General features: G+C 46.8%; 3 protein-coding genes across 8 annotated transcripts in view; 2 read left to right on the top strand and 1 right to left on the bottom strand.

Annotated features, from left to right (window-relative positions):
- The window catches only part of LOC113202877 (protein borderless), a 14,207-nt gene extending 6,307 nt beyond the window's left edge, over positions 1-7,900 (top strand). For 4 of the 5 annotated variants that reach the window (XM_052265558.1, XM_052265556.1, XM_052265555.1 and 1 more), the window contains exons 4-13: positions 2,441-2,675; positions 3,027-3,305; positions 3,588-3,778; positions 3,894-4,112; positions 4,652-4,747; positions 4,879-5,045; positions 5,417-5,485; positions 6,107-6,327; positions 6,413-6,607; positions 6,701-7,900. In XM_052265558.1, the coding sequence (XP_052121518.1) occupies positions 2,441-2,675; positions 3,027-3,305; positions 3,588-3,778; positions 3,894-4,112; positions 4,652-4,747; positions 4,879-5,045; positions 5,417-5,485; positions 6,107-6,327; positions 6,413-6,607; positions 6,701-6,981 (1,953 nt within the window). In that variant the 3' untranslated portion in view covers positions 6,982-7,900. The remainder of the gene's footprint in view (positions 1-2,440; positions 2,676-3,026; positions 3,306-3,587; positions 3,779-3,893; positions 4,113-4,651; positions 4,748-4,878; positions 5,046-5,416; positions 5,486-6,106; positions 6,328-6,412; positions 6,608-6,700) is intronic. The other variant, XM_026417320.2, reaches the window with a different exon arrangement.
- Positions 7,901-8,211: 311 nt separating this feature from the next.
- LOC113202844 (XK-related protein 6-like) lies at positions 8,212-10,625 on the top strand. The gene is made up of 7 exons (XM_026417282.2): positions 8,212-8,371; positions 8,447-8,682; positions 8,800-8,898; positions 9,187-9,401; positions 9,486-9,644; positions 9,723-9,959; positions 10,036-10,625. Exons 1-7 carry the CDS (start codon positions 8,369-8,371, stop codon positions 10,389-10,391), a joined length of 1,305 nt encoding a protein of 434 aa, XP_026273067.2. The 5' UTR covers positions 8,212-8,368; the 3' UTR covers positions 10,392-10,625.
- Positions 10,626-11,407: 782 nt separating this feature from the next.
- On the bottom strand, positions 11,408-16,484 carry LOC113202853 (WD repeat-containing and planar cell polarity effector protein fritz homolog). 2 transcript variants are annotated; one of them, XM_052265603.1, is made up of 16 exons: positions 16,114-16,484; positions 15,861-15,996; positions 15,583-15,763; positions 15,302-15,501; positions 15,129-15,229; positions 14,947-15,061; positions 14,665-14,871; positions 14,395-14,558; positions 14,192-14,299; positions 13,870-14,108; positions 13,642-13,765; positions 13,368-13,552; positions 13,056-13,239; positions 12,692-12,947; positions 11,951-12,614; positions 11,408-11,845 (listed from the first exon to the last, which is right to left on the bottom strand). In XM_052265603.1, the coding sequence occupies exons 1-16, from the start codon at positions 16,212-16,214 to the stop codon at positions 11,784-11,786; spliced, it is 3,027 nt and encodes a 1,008-aa protein (XP_052121563.1). In that variant the 5' UTR covers positions 16,215-16,484; the 3' UTR covers positions 11,408-11,783. The 2 variants fall into 2 exon arrangements, with proteins under 2 accessions (XP_052121563.1, XP_052121564.1); XM_052265604.1 differs by having other exon boundaries at positions 12,692-12,944.
- Between the last annotated feature and the right edge of the window lie 896 nt (positions 16,485-17,380).

The following is a 17,380-nucleotide window of genomic DNA, read 5'->3' as shown; positions in this document are numbered from 1 at the left end:
GACAGTTTATTTTTTGCCAGTAGTGCAATGGTCGTTTCGGTCGTGCAGACACATCACCGGGTGATGTGTGCCGCCCAGTCAGACTCAGTGAACCGTAAAGTCCTGCAAGCCCCGCCCCGCCCGGCCTCACCCCGCCCCGGCCCGCCCCGCCGTTTCAGCCCACCGTTCTAGTCCCGGACGGACCCCACAGTGCTGGTGCCAAATATGTATTGGCAGAGAAAAATCGTGGTTTCCTCAGACAGGTTTTCTGTATTCTGTTTTTTTTACTGCGAGTGCGGCCTGCACCACTAGAAGCTTGCAAAACTTTCAAATCTTTTTTATTTTTTTGCTTACAAAGTCAGAAGTTTACCAACGCTCCGATAGGTATTATCTCAACTTTTGCCCCACACTTCCCTGGGGGGGCTCGACTGGTGTCGCACTTTAATTTGTCGAGTGATTGGTTGATCTTGTCCCCCCCGACCCGACCCGACGCGTGGCGCGTGCCCCATGGCCCCTCTCCTAATGGGAGTTTTGATCCGCTCCTGTCCACTTCCTGCCACTCCCCGCCACCCCCCGCCACTCCCCGCCACTCCACGCCGCGGGCCCGGCACTGACAAGGCGACTAGCGGCCTTAATGCAAGCCGTGCAACGTTGACTACATGACATCTGCGGGCGCGGGGGCCCAGCGCGGCGGCCCGGCGCGGCGCGGCGCGGCTCGGTGCGGCTGTCCACATTTTTCGGAAACGGGCAACAAGCGGCTGCTCTCCTAATATTTCGATGATTTCTCATTTCCATGCGGGTGATGTGGGGGGTGCCTCTGGGTCGGGTGCCTCGTCAGGAGAGCTCTGTTGTCCAAGCCCCGGTCGTTAACAGCATCTCGACACGCACTTCGCGTGCACTGCCGCCGCCGACATGACCGGGTGGGCGGTTTTCTAGAGTAGAAGCCGGTTCACGCCGCCACTCTGCGCGCTCTTTTGGGGTCGAGCCTCGAGTTGAGCTGGCCGACGGTCGGGCGGGTGGCCTACTCGCGACGGGTGTCAGTGTGTCGGACCTAGCAGCCAATGGTCTGTGACGGGCTGCAAGGCACGCAGTCTGCCCACTCGCCTTCATGGAGAGCAGTACAGCAGCAGTGATATACGGCAGACCTTGGGATAGACCTAGGACAGATCTGCAGCCTGCAGCAGACCTGCAGCAGACCTGCAGCAGACCTGCAGCAGACCTGCAGCAGACCTGCAGCAGAACTATAGCTGATCCCAGACCCGCGGCCACCACCCCTTGCTCTCTGATCCTACCGCGGGAACGCCCGAAGGGAAGTGGCTGCTTGCCGGCAGACGGCGCCCGTCTCCTTCTTCCGTTTCGTTGATGAAAACGTCTGGTGTTCCTCGTTTTCGTTTTGCCCGCCCCGCGGAATTGTTATTGATGATGGCTGCTGCGTTGTCGCTGTGGGGAGACCCAGACCCGTAGTGCGGAAAGCTAAGGCACCACACGCCCAGAATGTTTCAATTTCGGTCGTGAAAATAATAGAAATGGTCACAAAGCGATGGTGTCAGGCGGGAGGCACGCTGGAGGCGTGGCGGTGCGTTGAAGGAGGGGGTCCCTCTAGAGCTCGAGAGTGGACTGGACTCATCAAGGCGGCTGCGGCCTGCGGCGCGGCGACACTTTTGGGCAGCGAGCTGAACAACCAACTGCATATATGGGCACTAGGTGCACCGATGCGAGCCCCGGGTACACCGCCCGCATCTGCCATCTCGAAAAACCCACGAACGGGGCGTTTTGTTCGACGTTATAGGAAGTCACTTCAGAGTGAAGCTGCGCGGGCCAATGGAACCATCTGAACGGCGTCCCCATCTCGTCAAGACCCCCCCTTTCCCCTTTCCCCTTGTCCAGTCCATGGCTGCCTAGACGTTGTATGCTTATGCTGGACGGGAAGCGGAATCCTCGAAGCAATTTTCCCAAGCGGGGTCTGGTTTGTCCAATGGGCCTGGCGCGGGTCGGCCCGCGCCGCCACGCCACGCCACGCCACGCCACGCCCCCACGCAGCGCGTCGCAGCGCCGCCACCACCGCGGATATCCACACATTTTCGCGTTAGCGTCGCGGCGAAGAGCTGCTGGATGAATGAATAAGTAGACGCGGGTCCAGAGAGTGTCGTGTGAGGGGGGGGGGGGCACGGCGCAGAGGGAAATGCAGAGAGCTTTCTTTCACTGGGAAAGCTGATCAGGCTTCGGTCACATATTTTATTCAATTAGGAAAAATCCCCCCCCCCTTCAAAAAACACACAAGAGGCTTCTAGTATATTCTGGCAGATTACTTCGTAATGCTTTTTTGTTCCATGTAGAGGAATACTGTTGTGGCAAACGTTTTTCCTAATAGAGAGCACGAAGAAAAGTGACTCATTGTTTGTCACATTAACGTCGTTTTATCATTTCCACGCCAACAACGAGTGCGTCCTCCCGCCCGCAGGGCAGCACCGTGTTCTCGTGGGCCGACGGGCAGCTGACCGCCGAGGACCCGTACAAGGGCCGCGTGTCCCCGGCGCACGAGAGCGCACCCTCGCCGACGGCGGAGTTCACGGGCGCCGTCAACCTGACCAGCATCCGCGAGTCAGACAAGGGCTGGTACGAATGCCGGGTGCACTTCCCCAACCGGACGCCCAGCACCCGGCTCAACGGCACCTGGTTCTACCTCGACGTGGACGGTACGTACGCACCTCATAATGGGGCTGTTTAGAAAACACGTAGACTTTAGGGAAGGGTCCAAATAATATGAGGTCACCAAAAGGATCAGGGCAGTCATTGGAGTCCATGGAGCCCCCCATAACATTTGGACCACGGGGTACAAAATATCACGGAGATCCAGTGGACTCCAATTCAATTGGCCGGCCGGATCCTTTCGGGACCCATAATATTTGATCCCCCCCTCTAAAGTCTAAGTGGTTTCTGAACAGCCCACTAGAACTTTCAGTGTTTGCAATAAAGGAATGCGTCTTGGCGAACCACGACTATCGACAGTATTCAGCTGGCAGCGAGTCCTTTTGTCCCGCTTGCAGGCGGCACGCTGCTGGCCACGCCGCCCATCAACAAGACGACCCTGGAGGGCGAGACGGCGCACTTCTCGTGCATCACCAAGAACCGCGCGCACCGCGTCACGTGGTACAAGGACGGCGTGCCCATCCCTGACATCGTGGAGCTGCGCCAGCGCTCCTTCGTGTCGCCCGACGGCTCGCTGACCATCGCGCCCACGGCCATGGGCGACCCCGGCGAGTACATGTGCGAGGTGACGGACGGCACCACCCGGCAGCAGGCCTCGGCGCACCTCGACGTCCAGTGTGAGCACGTCTACTGTTTCATGCGAGGGGTATTTCACTTTCAAAAACAAAAAAAAAAATAGTCAGGGGAAAAAATCGAGGAAAAATCAACAGAAAAAGTAAATTTTAAAATTTAATAAAAATAATTTAGAAAAAGGTAAAATGTGTGTGGGCTGCTTGAATTCATGGTGAAGTAGACCACTTGGTTTGATGCGTTAGTGTAACAACTCTTCACGGGTTGTCAATTTTTGACTAGAATGTACGAAAAATGGCACCCTCGTTTCAATCCGCACCCCTCTGCAGACAAAGCCAAGGTGATGTACTCGCCCCGGGAGGTGCAGCTGCCGTTCGGCCGCTCCGCGACGCTGGACTGCCACTTCCGCGCCAACCCCCCGCTCACGAGCCTGCGCTGGGAGAAGGACGGCTTCCTCTTCGACCCCTACAACGTGCAGGGCGTGTTCTACCGCCGCAACGGCTCCCTCTTCTTCAGCAAGGTGGGGACGTTTCAGCTGTTTAAAGCTGTTGCTTAATGAGTATGATCATGACGTTATCGGGGAGTCGGAATTTGAATAAAGCGTGTGGCCTTGTCGTCGTGGTGGGTCTGCCCAGGTCGACGAGATCCACCGCGGCCGCTACACGTGCACGCCGTTCAACGACCTCGGCACGGAGGGCCCGTCGCCCATCATCGACGTGCGGGTGCAGCGGCCGCCCGTCTTCACCATCACCCCCCACAACATGTACCTGCGGCGGTCGGGTGACTCCGTGGCCATGCCGTGCGACGCCGTCAACGGCGGCGACGTCGAGCGGCCGCTCATCGTGTGGTTCAAGGTGAGGTGCGCGGCGGCGGGGCGCCTGCAGCACCTGGAGTAGGCAGACCCGCCCGCCTCGCGCGTCCGGCGGGCTGCCTACCTGCGATTGGCAGGCGCCCGTCCGCCCGCCCGGCAGCGGCCACGACGAGAGGGGTAGCCCAGTGGCGTACCATGAAGTGTGAGAAAGGTGGTTTCGAATTCCTCCGCCGCTCTCTTTCTCTCTCGCTCTCGGACAGAGAGGGACCCTCTTCTGGTCCTTATCCACGGCCAACTGCAGCACGGTGTAGTTCTACGCGATCGCAACTCTTGATTTGCGTCGTTTGCGTCCCTCAATTGGCTTGGAGCAATTTAAAGGTTATGGCCGTTACTTCCCCGTGGAGTGGAGTTTATCGTCGAGGCTTGGTGGGCCGGACCACGGCCTAGCTGGGTGCCTCGATGGGCCCTATGACGCGCCCAGGCGCTCAGCAGCCGACTCGGACCGACCCATGGCTCGACATGACATTTGTTCTATTTTAAACTTTCCATTCACACTCATCCGCTAATTTTGTCAATCTACAGAAAGACGGTACGCCACTGCCCCGCTCTCGGATCACGATGGAGGGAGGCAACCTGACTCTGGTGGACATCGTCGACGAGGACCGCGGGATGTACCAAGTGAGTTTGAGTCGAGATGAAAATGTTTGACATGCGGCCGCAGGCCGCGCGCAGAGATGTGCCGAGGTGTGCCAGGCACACTCTGCCACCCGTGCTTGCCAATGAAATGTGTCGGTGTGCCCTCACCTCAGTGTGTGGCGAGCAATGGCGCCGCCACCATCTCGGTGGAGACGGAGCTCGTCCTCGAGAACACGGCCCCGCGGCCGCCGTACAACTTGCGCGCCGTGTCCTCCACCACCTCCGTCACCCTCACCTGGCTGCCCGGCGTGGAGCGGCCGCAGACGCAGCACTCTGTCTGGTGAGTCGCAGACTGTTTGGTTGGTGCATGAGAGAGGAAGGAAGAGACGACTGGCGAGAATGTGCAATACCACGACGCACAACCCAAAGTACGCAAGGAAGAGTGCAAGCAGATTACCTGGTGCGTAGTTGCCTGGTGCCTGGTACCTGTGATGCGTAGTGCGTTGATTGCGAGTCACATTTTATCTTTCTCACCTTAAATAAATTTGTACCCGCGCGTCAGAATGTCTCACGACAGAAGGCACAACGTATTGCGCGGAATGATCAGATGATGACCCGCTTGACTGCCTGCTGCGCGCTAGCCGCCCCCACCCTGCTCAGTGCATGTTAACCGTATACCGGCGCCGTTCTCTCTGTGTTTGAACACTCTAGGTTTCGAATTTCGGACTCGCCGCAGTGGCACGTTCTTCCCGACGCGACCGACCTGGACCCAAGTGCCCCGTGAGTGACTCGCAGCCCAGCACCAGTCTCCACACGCGCCTGCTCGCTCTTTCTGTCTCTGTCTCTCTCTCTCCCCCACCCACCCCCGGCTCTATCCTGTGACCTAAGCTACATGCTCTCTGCCCTGGCCTGCCCCCTCTCATCTCCACCATTCGTGAAGCAATGCACGGTTCAGACCGACGACGACTGCCATTTACTCGATAAGTTCTACACTCAGAAAAAAAATTACATTTGCAGCTAAAACATTAGCTGTATGTGGACAGCTAATTTTCGGAGCTATACAGCAAAAAGTTAGCTGTACTACTAACACAATAGCTCTAGAGCAAACCGGTGGAGCTACCACGCTCACTTTTAGCTGCGTAGCTCCAAAAATTAGCTGTCCATGTATAGCAAATGTTTTAGCTGCCCATGTAATCTTTTTCTGAGTGTAGTTAAAAATCAGTCAATCATAGGCCTCGAAAAGCCACTAGAACACACCCAACAAATGACAATCGTGGCCAGTCGAAACCCTGCACAAAGGGTGTTGGGCGCTCAGCGTTGGCTGCTGCACGGGCTCGCACATGTCGTGGGTGACGCGACCGCCGCTGACCGCCTCGCGCACTCTGGTTGTCTGTCGCGCAGGTACCGGCAGGCCGACACGCCAGAGTGGCGCACGCTGCGCGTCGGGGACGCCGAGTCCACGGAGGCCCTGGTGTCCGGGCTGAAGGCCGCCAGGGAGTACGAGTTCATGGTGTTGAGCCAGGACGAGCACGGCGACGGCATGTTCAGCAAGGCGATCCGCGTCAAGACGGCGGGCACCAGCACCGTGGAGGAGGTGCAGCACGAGATCCGGGAGGCGATCGGTGAGTCAGAAGCACGGGGGCCTACCGCGGTCTGACAGCTGATGCTGACGGTTACTGGCCGCTGCTGACCACTCGTCCCGCGCAGGCTCGTTCCAGCAGATCGGGCCGCCGCGCAACGTGACGGTGCGGGTGACCGGCGACGGCTTCCTGGTGGCGTGGGACCCCCCGGCCTTTGGCGTCGAGGACCTCAAGCACTACATGGTGCGGTGGGCCCGAGGAGCGCCCGACTCGGGGTACCTCCCCTCCGGGACCGACGTCACCAACGACCTCTCCTACGTCAGTGAGTATAACGCAACGCCCGCGGACTCCTGCTCCACTGACGCTACGTCGTTGGCCGCTAACGCTGGTACTTTGACGCTGCCGTGTGTTTCAGTACGGTACCTGGAGGAGGACCGCCTGTACACCATCTTCGTGCTGTCCGTCAACTCCAACGACATGGAGGTGACGTCGCACCCCGTGTCGCTGTACGTGCCGCCGTACCGCTCGCAGCGTGCCCTGTCGGTGGGGATGGCGGTGGGGCTGGCCCTCGTGGCCGTGGCCGTGGCCGCGGCCTGGTACCTCCGCGAGAAGCAGATCAAGCGCATGCAGCAGCAGCAGGACGACGAGGCCAGCAACCTGCCGAGCAGCAACGGCAAGGACAGCGGCAAGGGCTAAGCCCCGGCGCCCGCCCGAGTGGAGAACCAAAGTCAGATGCTCACTGCCTTCGTGGGTAGCCCTAGCGTGATATGAGGAGTCTTCCAGGAGTCAACTGCCACCAACATGTCAGATAGGCCTGTTGTCTGTCTGAGACTCCTTACTATGGGCCGGGGAGGTGGCTTATGGCATGGCGTGACCTTCCCTGCGGTGCCTTTTCGGAAAGGCCCTTGATCCCCTGAGCATAGCTCATTGCGGCCTCGAGACTCTGCTGAAACACGACAGTAGGTGTCGACCCTTCACTGCCTGTATCTCATTATCAAAGTTTTAAAGTCTCAGTAAGCATAATAAGCCCCCTAATCAGTATCTTAAGTGGTAATTAATAAATAATTTCCGTAGTAATTTTGTATACGTGCGTCCGTAGTTTACAGTTATTGTTTATTTAGGTTTTTTTCTGTTGTTTTGGTAAAATACACTTTTGCATTTATAGTTTGGGGAAACTGTGAGCAGTAGACTGTTTCAGAATTAGTATTTTATTTATTTCACAATAATCAATCCTTTTTCATTGGTTGATTTTAAAGGACTTGCTGAAAGTTGTGGAAAGAGCCATTAGCGAGTTTGTTGAGTGAATTAGTGAATGAAAAGTGGGCATGAGCAAAGAGTTCACAAAAATCAATACAAAAATAACGTGACATTTTTTGAACAAGTTAAATCGGCCCATTTGCTCAAAAAAATAAGCAAACCCACCCAAATGACTATTTTAACGCTCTAGTGGGCGAGAATATCACGACTCTCTCTCGTTTTTTGTGAACTCTTGGATCCCTCAAGCATGGATTATTTGCATTGAAACAAATCTGCGATTTTTTTTCGTGCATAATTCATGAAAAATGCTAAATTGTAACATCCTAGTTCGAATAAATTGCATTTTTGGAAGGAAAAAGAGCGAAATGGATTTTATTTCACCTTCACAGATAACTGAGTTGTTAATCACGTACCTTTAAAATCTCGCGGGAAAAATTGGTGATCGGTCGGCGATCGGTCGGATAAGTCTGTCTCTCTCACTCCGACCGATCGCCGACCGATCGCTCACCGACCCACCTTTCGGACAGAGCCACATACTTCTACAGCGTTTTTCTTTTCTTTTTCAAATGACCAAATGCCTGAGTGCACGCGTAATAAAGCCCAACCGCACGGCGGCATTATCCAACGAGTCCGTACCTCTAAATCCGCCATACCTACGCGAAATCTAATAGACTTTAGATGGTGCACTCTTCCTCCCTGAAGTCGGCTCATATTGCGATTGCGACTGTGAGTTGTTTTTGTTTTGTTTAGAGCGGTTATTCTGGTTATTCATCAGGTGGATGGTGTTTATCTGCCAGTTTGATGATTTTATTTAAAGTGGTGGACAATGGTAAGCTTGAATGCCTTTTACGTTTGAACATTTATTTCTTTATACGTTGTTGATATGATTGAAAATTTTATTCAGGGTTGTTGGCGACTTACATCGTCGGATCAGACTGACTATCCACCAAGACCTATGCGGCCTTCAAACACAGATATATTCTGCCTCTGTTTTGCTATTCTTTTCCATCTTGTCGATTTGGGCACCGACGTAAACGTAACCTATGATTATTTTTCCAAAGGCGAAAAATACTATGCGATAGTTACGATAGTGATAATTATAATACCATCCATTGTGACATCATGTGTCAGCTACAGAATGTACGTATATTTATAAGTGTCAAGTCAATAGATGACTTCATTGTGCTACTTCATGGCCTTGTCTTGATCATATGTTTTTGACACTTATAATAATATTTATGATACACTCTCCATCAGGTACAGTATGGATAGAGAATCAGAAATTTCTTATGTTTGGAACCGCAAAAGGAAGTTCCAGCTTTTAATGCTGTTCCTACAACTGGCACCAGTTCTTCGGTAAGTTTGTTTACTATTTTTTGAACTGTGTTTTTAAACGGGGTTTTACAATAGCAATGCAGGGAGTGTATCTTAAACGCCAGCGTTGTATTAACGCTGGGGAAGTGGTCAGAGCAGTGTGTGAGGGGGGATGACATAGGAGCTTCCAAGCATTCAGCTAGCTTTTAGCGTTGCCATTGTAAATCTACCTCACTGTGTAGTATTTGACTTCACATATTTTAGATCTATATTAATAAAGTCTTTGATAAACATATGCTATTGTCAATTTTGTTCCTGCTTCTGCTCTAGGTATATTGATTCCTTGAGATATGCCTGTAAATCAAGAAAAGCTGAAAAGAAACAGAACAAGAAAGATCAGGAGAAGTATTATAAGCTGATGCTGAAAGAAGATGCTGATGTAGCCTTGCTTAGAGTCTTTGAAAGTTTTTTAGAATCAGCTCCTCAGCAACTACTCCAACTCAGTTATTTATTGAAGCTCTACTACAAAAAAACAGAACATGAAGGTTTGCCCATTTTCTATAATGACAATATTTTATTCCGTTTTTCCAATATTAGAAGTAATTGGTTCTCATGCACTTGTTTGTTAGGTTTTCTGATGCCCATCCTTTCTGTGCTCACATCACTGGTGGGCATGGCTCTCTGTTTGATGACTTATCAAAAAACCATTCGTTATGTGCAAGAGGACAAGGATAATATTAACTGGAAAGGCTCTGTCTTCATTTTGATGTGGCATTTTTTTGTAACAGGTAAATTTATTATAACTTTCATTTTGCTGCAAACTGTCTTAGGGTTATAATCTAAAGAGCAATTTTTTACTGTTTCAGTTTCAAGAATATTAATGTTGAGTGCTATGGTGTACATATCATGGCTGTATGCACTGCTATCAATGATAGTCCATTGGCTGGTGATGTCAATTTCACTTGCTTTGCTGGAATCTCATGACTTTTGTTCAGAAACAAGCTCAATACGATTTCAGAAATTCACCGTATGTGAAGTCCTAACCAATTTTCTGTATTCTTCAGCTCTGGGCCTTGTCTTCATTTTTACTTATATTACCCCAAGTAAGAACTTTAGAAAGTCAATTGGTCTTTTACATGTACTATGCAACCTCTTCTCATTCAAACATTTTTTTTCCAGGTGAAGGTGGAACATTATTTAGATACACTAGCTTTTATCTCATTTGTCTATTAGAAAATATTGTAGGAGCAGTTATTTGGTATTATTATTTTGATGAAACATCTTGGTTTACCATCACAATGACTGTAATGTTTGTTGTACCATTTGTGCTTGGCTGCTTGTGTATGATTATTTATTATTGTAAATTTCATCCAAAGCAATATACACCACCTAGTATGATTCCCCAAAGAAGACAAGTCGTCAAAGCAGAAGGTACCCATCTTACAGAAACCCCTTCTCCGAAATTGCAGGTGGGACCAAGTACATCCCTTAATGGGACAATTACTTCTGAATTAGGCCAGGGTGATGATGCCTAGCTTGCAGAAACAGTATTGCAATGTTATGATTCTAGCTCAGCTCTCTATTTAAATTGATGGTATGCACCATTTGGGGTTGACAACTTGTCTCTTTTTAACAAGGTTTTTTCCCTAGTGATGTATGTGTATGATGTGTCAATGTGTTCAATTTACCTCAGTGTTGAAATTTTACTGTGATTTTGTAAGTAATTGTGTCTTAATTACTTTAGTTGAAATGAATTTTAATGCACTGTATGTGTTCAAGAGCACTGCCAAAAGAGTTCCTAATATTTACTCACTTGGAGTATGTAAGCCATAAGTTCTGGAAAGCGTCCAGAAGGTCCTCGAATTTCCCAAATATTTTTCTATTTCTTCAATGTAACTTTTTAAGAAAAAAAGGAATTAATAGAAAATGTTGTATTATTTATATTAATTGGAATTTCAAGAAATACAAAGGGCACACCCCGACTCTCCAACAGCGTAATCTGATAAATTGTTGTTTTAATAGAATAAGAGAGAGAACGGTAAATGCCTTGTTCCGACTTTCGAGTTCATTTTCTAGTTGGTTCCGATTTTAACTATGGGCTCCTATTACAATTAATGTTTGGATGCTTGGATTATTGGATCGTCTTTCATGGTGAGTACAATTTCCTATGGAGAGGGGATACAAGTTTGCTTAGTATGTCAGTATTTATTTTCATCAATGAAACTTAAATATTTGTGTTTGAATCACTGTACTGATTTACTTACTTTATTTAAATAGCTCAGGCTCAGGTGTGGGGGTAGGCATGTCCGGGATGTGCTCCTTTGGGATTCCCCGAATGTGTGTGGCTGTAGGCAGGGAGCAACTTGAGTCCTAGGACTCTAATACTTGGAGTTATTTCAATTCAGTCTGTCTATGTGATTGCAATAACTCATAGTTGTTGACACAACTTATTAGTGCTGTTAGTTGTCATAGGAGCCTATGATTAAAATAGGAACAGACCGTAAAATAAATAAATAAACCATAAATAAACCAATACTAATAAAAGACATAGTATTTTCTGAAGAAAATAGAGTTAAGTTTATTTGAGCTGAAACCTTCTGAATATTAGTTGAGCACATTTAATCACAAATTGGTAGGTAAGTATTGTTGATCACATTTCTCAAATATGAAACACATAAACATCCATCTTCTCTAGCAGAAGCTAAAATCCATAACAATCAGTAAACTATGCTATATAAATAGAGAATTCCTTTTCATTAAAATATTAACAAATACGAATTAATTACAGCCTGTTTTGAAAAATGCCCAAATTAAGGTGCCAAGCAAAAATGAGACAAAATGGCACCATTAACGTAGGACAAAATAAACATCAGGTATGGCATTGAGATTAATCAAGAACTTGTTTAAAAATACTGTTCATACATTCACTAAACAACTCCAAAGTGAACTATTTTGATTGCACCATTGCTTTCTTCTTCCTCTGATAAATCTGAAAAAGAAAAGGCACCAGTTAAAATGAGATGAATAAACACATTGTGCCTTCTGATTTCATGATAAAAGGAGTAGTACTACTTAACAATGAGATTTATCTCACCATGCACTGTGCTATTATAGTTCATGAAATACAGGTTTTCCGCTGCATTAGCTCCTTGAGTCTCATTGGCAACAGAAACTGAATTGAATTTTTTCTCAAAACTGCTCAGGCTAGAGGTGAGAGGTCTTCTGGAACCAGGTTGTAAAGCAGAGAGCTCTACAGTGCCTAATGAGTCTTCACCTCCTTGCAATTCATTTTTAAATCCGAGAAATTGGCTTGATAAATTTCCTGAACTGTTACTCTCCCCCTTCAACACGCCTGGGAAATGCATACGCGACACCGGCAGAGTTGGAGCAGGAGGTCCATATTTTATTGAAGATAGGTTTGTTCCAAGACTTCCTATTTTTGGATTGGTGGTAGATGGGACAGACACTTGGGGAAGGCTTTTTGTAAAATAATGATTGGGTGAAACCATTTCATGGTTATCTACTGTATTCCTCTTGAGAGAAAAACCAATCTGAGGAGAAAAGGGTACAATTGGAATCCCTATTGAGTTAGCAGAATGTACAAAGCTGTTATGGGATAACTGGTCAATTTTTTGAGAGTTAAAATTATGAGAATTTGAATTTTGTGGATGATTAGCGATTTTTGAGGAAACCAAAGGAGGATGCTGAATAGAAGACTGTAATTCCTCCTCTTCTTCTGGCAATGTGTGCAATCGATCCTGTAAATGAAATGTTTTTATATCAAAATATTGACAGTGCATTTGTTCCAAATGAAATAGAAAACAAAGAAACTTACAGGTAATGTAATTTGTGTGACTGTTTCACTGAACTTTACTTTTGGTTTTTCAATTTGAAATGCTACATTGGGTGAGGACTGAGAGGGAGATTGAAAACCAGCAGTGATGGGGTCTGGTACACGTTTAGTTGGTGGGTGTGTTTCTTTCACATTTTCTCTACTTGAATAAAGCCTACCACCCCAGACCCCTCTTGCCATAGGCCTGCTATGCTCAATGTTAAGATTGGGGTTGCTGCCTAAAATTGTTGACAAACTGCTACCATATGGGGAAAAAGAAGAAAAAACACAAAGTATGAATATTTTTTGAGTTACAGCTAGGCAGTTAATTATTTTGGACTGTAATCAAATTCTACATATAACTTACTTATCCACCAAAACTGGTAATGGAGGATTTGTGTGGGACAACTTCAGTTCATTGTCCAAAGCGGGAGGCACTACCTGTTTCACATTTTCAGAAGCTGATCTGGGGTAGTCAGCTTCTTGATCCTCAGAATCTGAAACCATACTGGTAGATTCTGAACACTCAGAGCAAGATGATCTTGAACATTCTACATATTAAAAATGAACAAGAAAAAATAAAATGAAAAGCATCCCAAGGATAAAAAAGATTTATCCTTGTAATTTGTCATTAAAATTGAAAATTAAAATTAGACGAAAGAAAAGAGGTAGTACATACTTGAATGTGATGATCCAGATGTGCTGCTGATGTATGAGTTAGTATCAAGCTCTTCTGCCTTTTTCAAGGCAGCATCTGCTATTTCTATTTTACCTGAGTGCTTTGCACTAAAATGAATATCCATAAATAGATCACAGTCCATCAAATCAATTGCCAGGCGAAAAGCTTTCTCAAATAGCTTGTACCTTTTTTTTAAAAAAAAAGGGGAGAAAAAGGGGTTGATTAGATAGACAGTAGAAGGCATCATTTCATACATGACGGCCACATCACATACCTCAGCAACTGATGAAAGAACCGTCTCGTTAGATCTCTGACTGGAGCTTTAAATTCATCGATGGTAGCTGGACACATTGGACGTATAGGCATGTGGAAACATCCCAAAACTGTTTGAATCAGAGCTGTCAAAAATTGAAATATAAAAAAATTAAAATAGTGGATAAAAAAATTACAAAATCGTTCTAAATGAAGAAATCAAAAATAGATTTATAAATTGTGTGTGTACCTTCATGATTTGGAGTCAAGGGCTGCTTAAAAAGATGATTGACAATTCTTTGCAATGAAGATAAGCAAGTACTGCCTGCAATGTCCCAGTTTAAAGTCAACAATAAATTGATTGCCTTCTCCACCTGATTTGACCATAAATATTGAGCTACTAGTGAGTCCACAGTAAATCCACCAGAGCCATGAATATCTCCAAATAAACCGCCGCCCCCAACAAAACGAAGGGCTGAAAGTGGTCCTCTACAAGTAAACAGAAAGAATTCTAGTTTTCAATTCGACTCTGTTTCATGTATTTAGCTAACAACATTTGTATTTATCTTCACCTTTCAAATAGAAGAAGCAAGAGGCAGTCTGACATGGCAAACTTCTCTCCATAAAAACTTGTTTCTGCCTTTTTATTCCATTTGATATTTTGAAGGGTTGGTTGAACTCTATAAAATTAGTGAAGCATGCATCAATGAAACACATACAAGAGGAAAATTGTCATGTATGCATAATTTAAAGTACATTTTGGAACAGAACAAACCGGAAGTAAGGAGTAATATCCAAAAGATTGCCAGGTGAGACATCTTCACTTAAGAGTTGCTGTTTCAGAACAGCAAGAGAAACATCTAGAATTTGTAACTGACAACGTTCGTTAGCTATGACAAAAAGGCCTCCATCTGGATGCCATGACACTACTGATGGGATCTGCAGGAATTTAAAAATAATGGGATCACATAATTTATAATGGCTGAATACTTATCACAAATTGAATAGAATACTGCTTTTAAATTGTAAGTACAATAATACATACAAAGGCAGCTTTCACAACGTGTGTTACTCCTAGAGCTTCATCATACAAAACAAGAGACCCATCTATGCAACCTAAAAGCAGTTTGTCCTGGAGTGGACTAAAGCTATGGCAGCAGACATGGGTGGGGAGTGCAATAGATGCTGCAGAGGATTTTTGCATGTTTCCTCTGGAGATTTGGTAAGAGCTACACTCCACTGTCACCTCACCCTACAAAATAAAATTATATACTATCAATAGAAAATAAAGTTACAATTAAGAAGGCAATTTCTTATTTATACTTACATTTCTCGATACTTTCTGCTCCACAGATCGAATAACATTAGAGTGAACTTGGCTGAACGAAACAGAGAGTAGCTCAAATTCTGACCGATGATGGCATAGTAGTTCTACCTTGAGACTGCAAAGATTATTATGAGAAATCATAGTCTTGTATATTAACAAAAGAAGAATATGTAACAACTTACCCACTAACACCATAAACAAGCACATTTGCTCTGTCTTCATCTTTTACAATGGGACTCCATGGATACACCTCATCATGAGAACTGTGCCACCACACTACAAACTAAAGCAAGCCATTGTCAATAGAGAATGTGTCAGTAATCAAAACAAAGTATATACAGATTTATGCACTCACCATGTCACCACTAACATTACAAGCTAGTTTTCTCTCAAGTCTGCGGCCTGCAGGTCCTGCTAATTCAATTATCTGTAAGCGTGGGTCAAGGCGACTAAATGATTTAGGAAAGCTGCGTTTTAAAGTTGGTTTTGAAAAGTAGACTATAGACAGCTGACCGTCATTATAAGAACAGATAATATGTGATTTGGTGAGAACAACTGTAAAAGACAACAAACTAGTTGTAAATATCTGGCAGCTATTACACAGCTTTGTTCACAAGATTATGTTTCAAAACTCACCATCAGCAACATATTCAGAAAGAAGCTTTCCCATCAGAAATTTATCAAATGTTATAGACAATGGGTCTCCAGTGAAGACATTAACAGCCACATTTACAAAGAGACCTGAACTAAACATCAACTGGAGAAGACTACAGTCCCTCCATTGACACAGAACAACACGTTGCTGTGACAAATGTTCCTAAGTAACAGAGAAAATAAGGGGTAAGATGTTTGAAATCTTTAGGGAAACTAAAGAAAATAAAAAAATCAACCTTTATGTCAAAACAAAAGCATACCTCCAACTCTTTCAAATTATCCTTCAATCGTAAGGGTCTTTTATTTTGTGGTACCCATAGATGACCTCGCTTCTCAGCATAAGACTTTTTACCCTCAAATGAGATTGTATCCTCATTGTTCTTTTTATCATAAAACCTATAAAGAAAAGAAGTGAAGAAGAGTTATGCTGAGTACTTTAGAGTATCATAAAGAGTATTGGCATGTGTGCCTCAGTAAATAGTGTATGTCAAAGTATTTAAAAATAAGTATTACCTGAATGCACCAAAATCTGAGTTTGAGATGCTTATATCATCACGAAGTGTCCAAAAATGGACTTCACTCAGCAGGGATAGCATGATCCCCCTATCTGTCATGGGCCACACGATGATTTAAGTGACACATTTCTATGGCACCTGTCACTTTTTACAGGTTATGGATAACAATAACAAATGCCAAAAAATGCCACACACTTGAGTTCTCCATAGCCAGGTGTTCAAAGAATAAAGAACCTTGACGGAAAGCTTACATTTTGAACAGTTTCCCCAAAATTTAGCATTATAACAGAAAACTATGAATGTTTGGGTTGGAGCAGGCCGAGTGCGTTTGGGTGTGTTGACACTTGTTGCCCACTCTCGTACGCATGCGCTGCGCTAGCGCCAGGTAGGTGGGGGCTTCCAAGGAGGGAAGTTTAAACTTGGGCATGGTTTAAGCCCAGCCTGTGTTATATCCCCCTCCTTTCTTTTACCTTCGATCAGCTCTTAAAACCGACCTGACCCGGAATGTAGGTGATATAGTCGGCCCACTATTACTTTACCGTTCGGAAAAGGTCACGTGATGGGCCCGAACGCCTTCTAAGCCATTCAGAAGCCTCGTCGGCGAAAAGCCGAACGGCAAAGTAATCGTGGGACGACTGTAATATAGGTGTCCCCTACATGGATGCGTTCTCTTGCCTGAAGGCCCCGCTGGGTAGGCCACCGTCTTCACTTAGCTGCTCGGCGGGTTGGCCTACGCAGCGCGTGGCAGGCGCTGTCATTGGCGGTGTCTCGTGAAACGCACATTTGTCCGGGGGGGGGGGGGGGGGGCACATGCGTAAAACAGTGCAACACCGCTTCCACGGCACAACGGAACTACTGCCTCGCTACAAAAAATGTACGTCTTCGGACCATGCTGCAGTGCGTGTACGTTGGGTTGCGCACCAACCAGGCGGGCACGGCACAGCCAGGACAGGAAGGTAAGCGGAAAGGAAAGACCGGAGCTCTCCTCACCCACAGCCTCCACACCTTTCCTCCACTTTCCAATAAAGTGATACCGGCCTCTGTATCAGCCAGCGTGTGCCGTGCGGAAAACTTGTTTTAGGCTGTAGCCGAGCTGTAGCCGAGCTGTAGCCGAGCTGTAGCCTGCCGGAGTCTACTGTGGGAACCGGAGGAACGAGACGACGGGCGGCTGTGTGAGCGCGGCCCTTCGCCATGCCTTCACTCCTCGAACCGTTTGGAGCAGTTTGTTCTCAAGCGAAACGAAACGGGGAGGAAGAGAGAGAGAG

The sequence above is a fragment of the Frankliniella occidentalis genome, unplaced genomic scaffold (assembly GCF_000697945.3).
Source record: "Frankliniella occidentalis isolate FOCC.00 unplaced genomic scaffold, Focc_3.1 Scaffold28, whole genome shotgun sequence".
NCBI lineage: Eukaryota > Metazoa > Arthropoda > Insecta > Thysanoptera > Thripidae > Frankliniella > Frankliniella occidentalis.
The sequence above is the reverse complement of the archived record's forward strand: the minus strand, read 5'-3'. Positions and strand labels throughout refer to the sequence as shown.

Excerpts from the sequence above, each read along its gene's own strand:
- LOC113202853 (XM_052265603.1), bottom strand. The coding sequence starts at position 16,214 with ATGACAGATAGGGGGATCATGCTATCCCTGCTGAGTGAAGTCCATTTT. Across the intron at positions 14,300-14,394 it reads GATATTACTCCTTACTTCCG|AGTTCAACCAACCCTTCAAA; the intron begins GTTTGTTCTGTT and ends CTAATTTTATAG. Across the intron at positions 11,846-11,950 it reads CTATAATAGCACAGTGCATG|ATTTATCAGAGGAAGAAGAA; the intron begins GTGAGATAAATC and ends TTTCTTTTTCAG.
- LOC113202844 (XM_026417282.2), top strand. Across the intron at positions 8,683-8,799 it reads TCATGTGTCAGCTACAGAAT|GTACAGTATGGATAGAGAAT; the intron begins GTACGTATATTT and ends ACTCTCCATCAG. Across the intron at positions 9,645-9,722 it reads GTGGCATTTTTTTGTAACAG|TTTCAAGAATATTAATGTTG; the intron begins GTAAATTTATTA and ends TTACTGTTTCAG.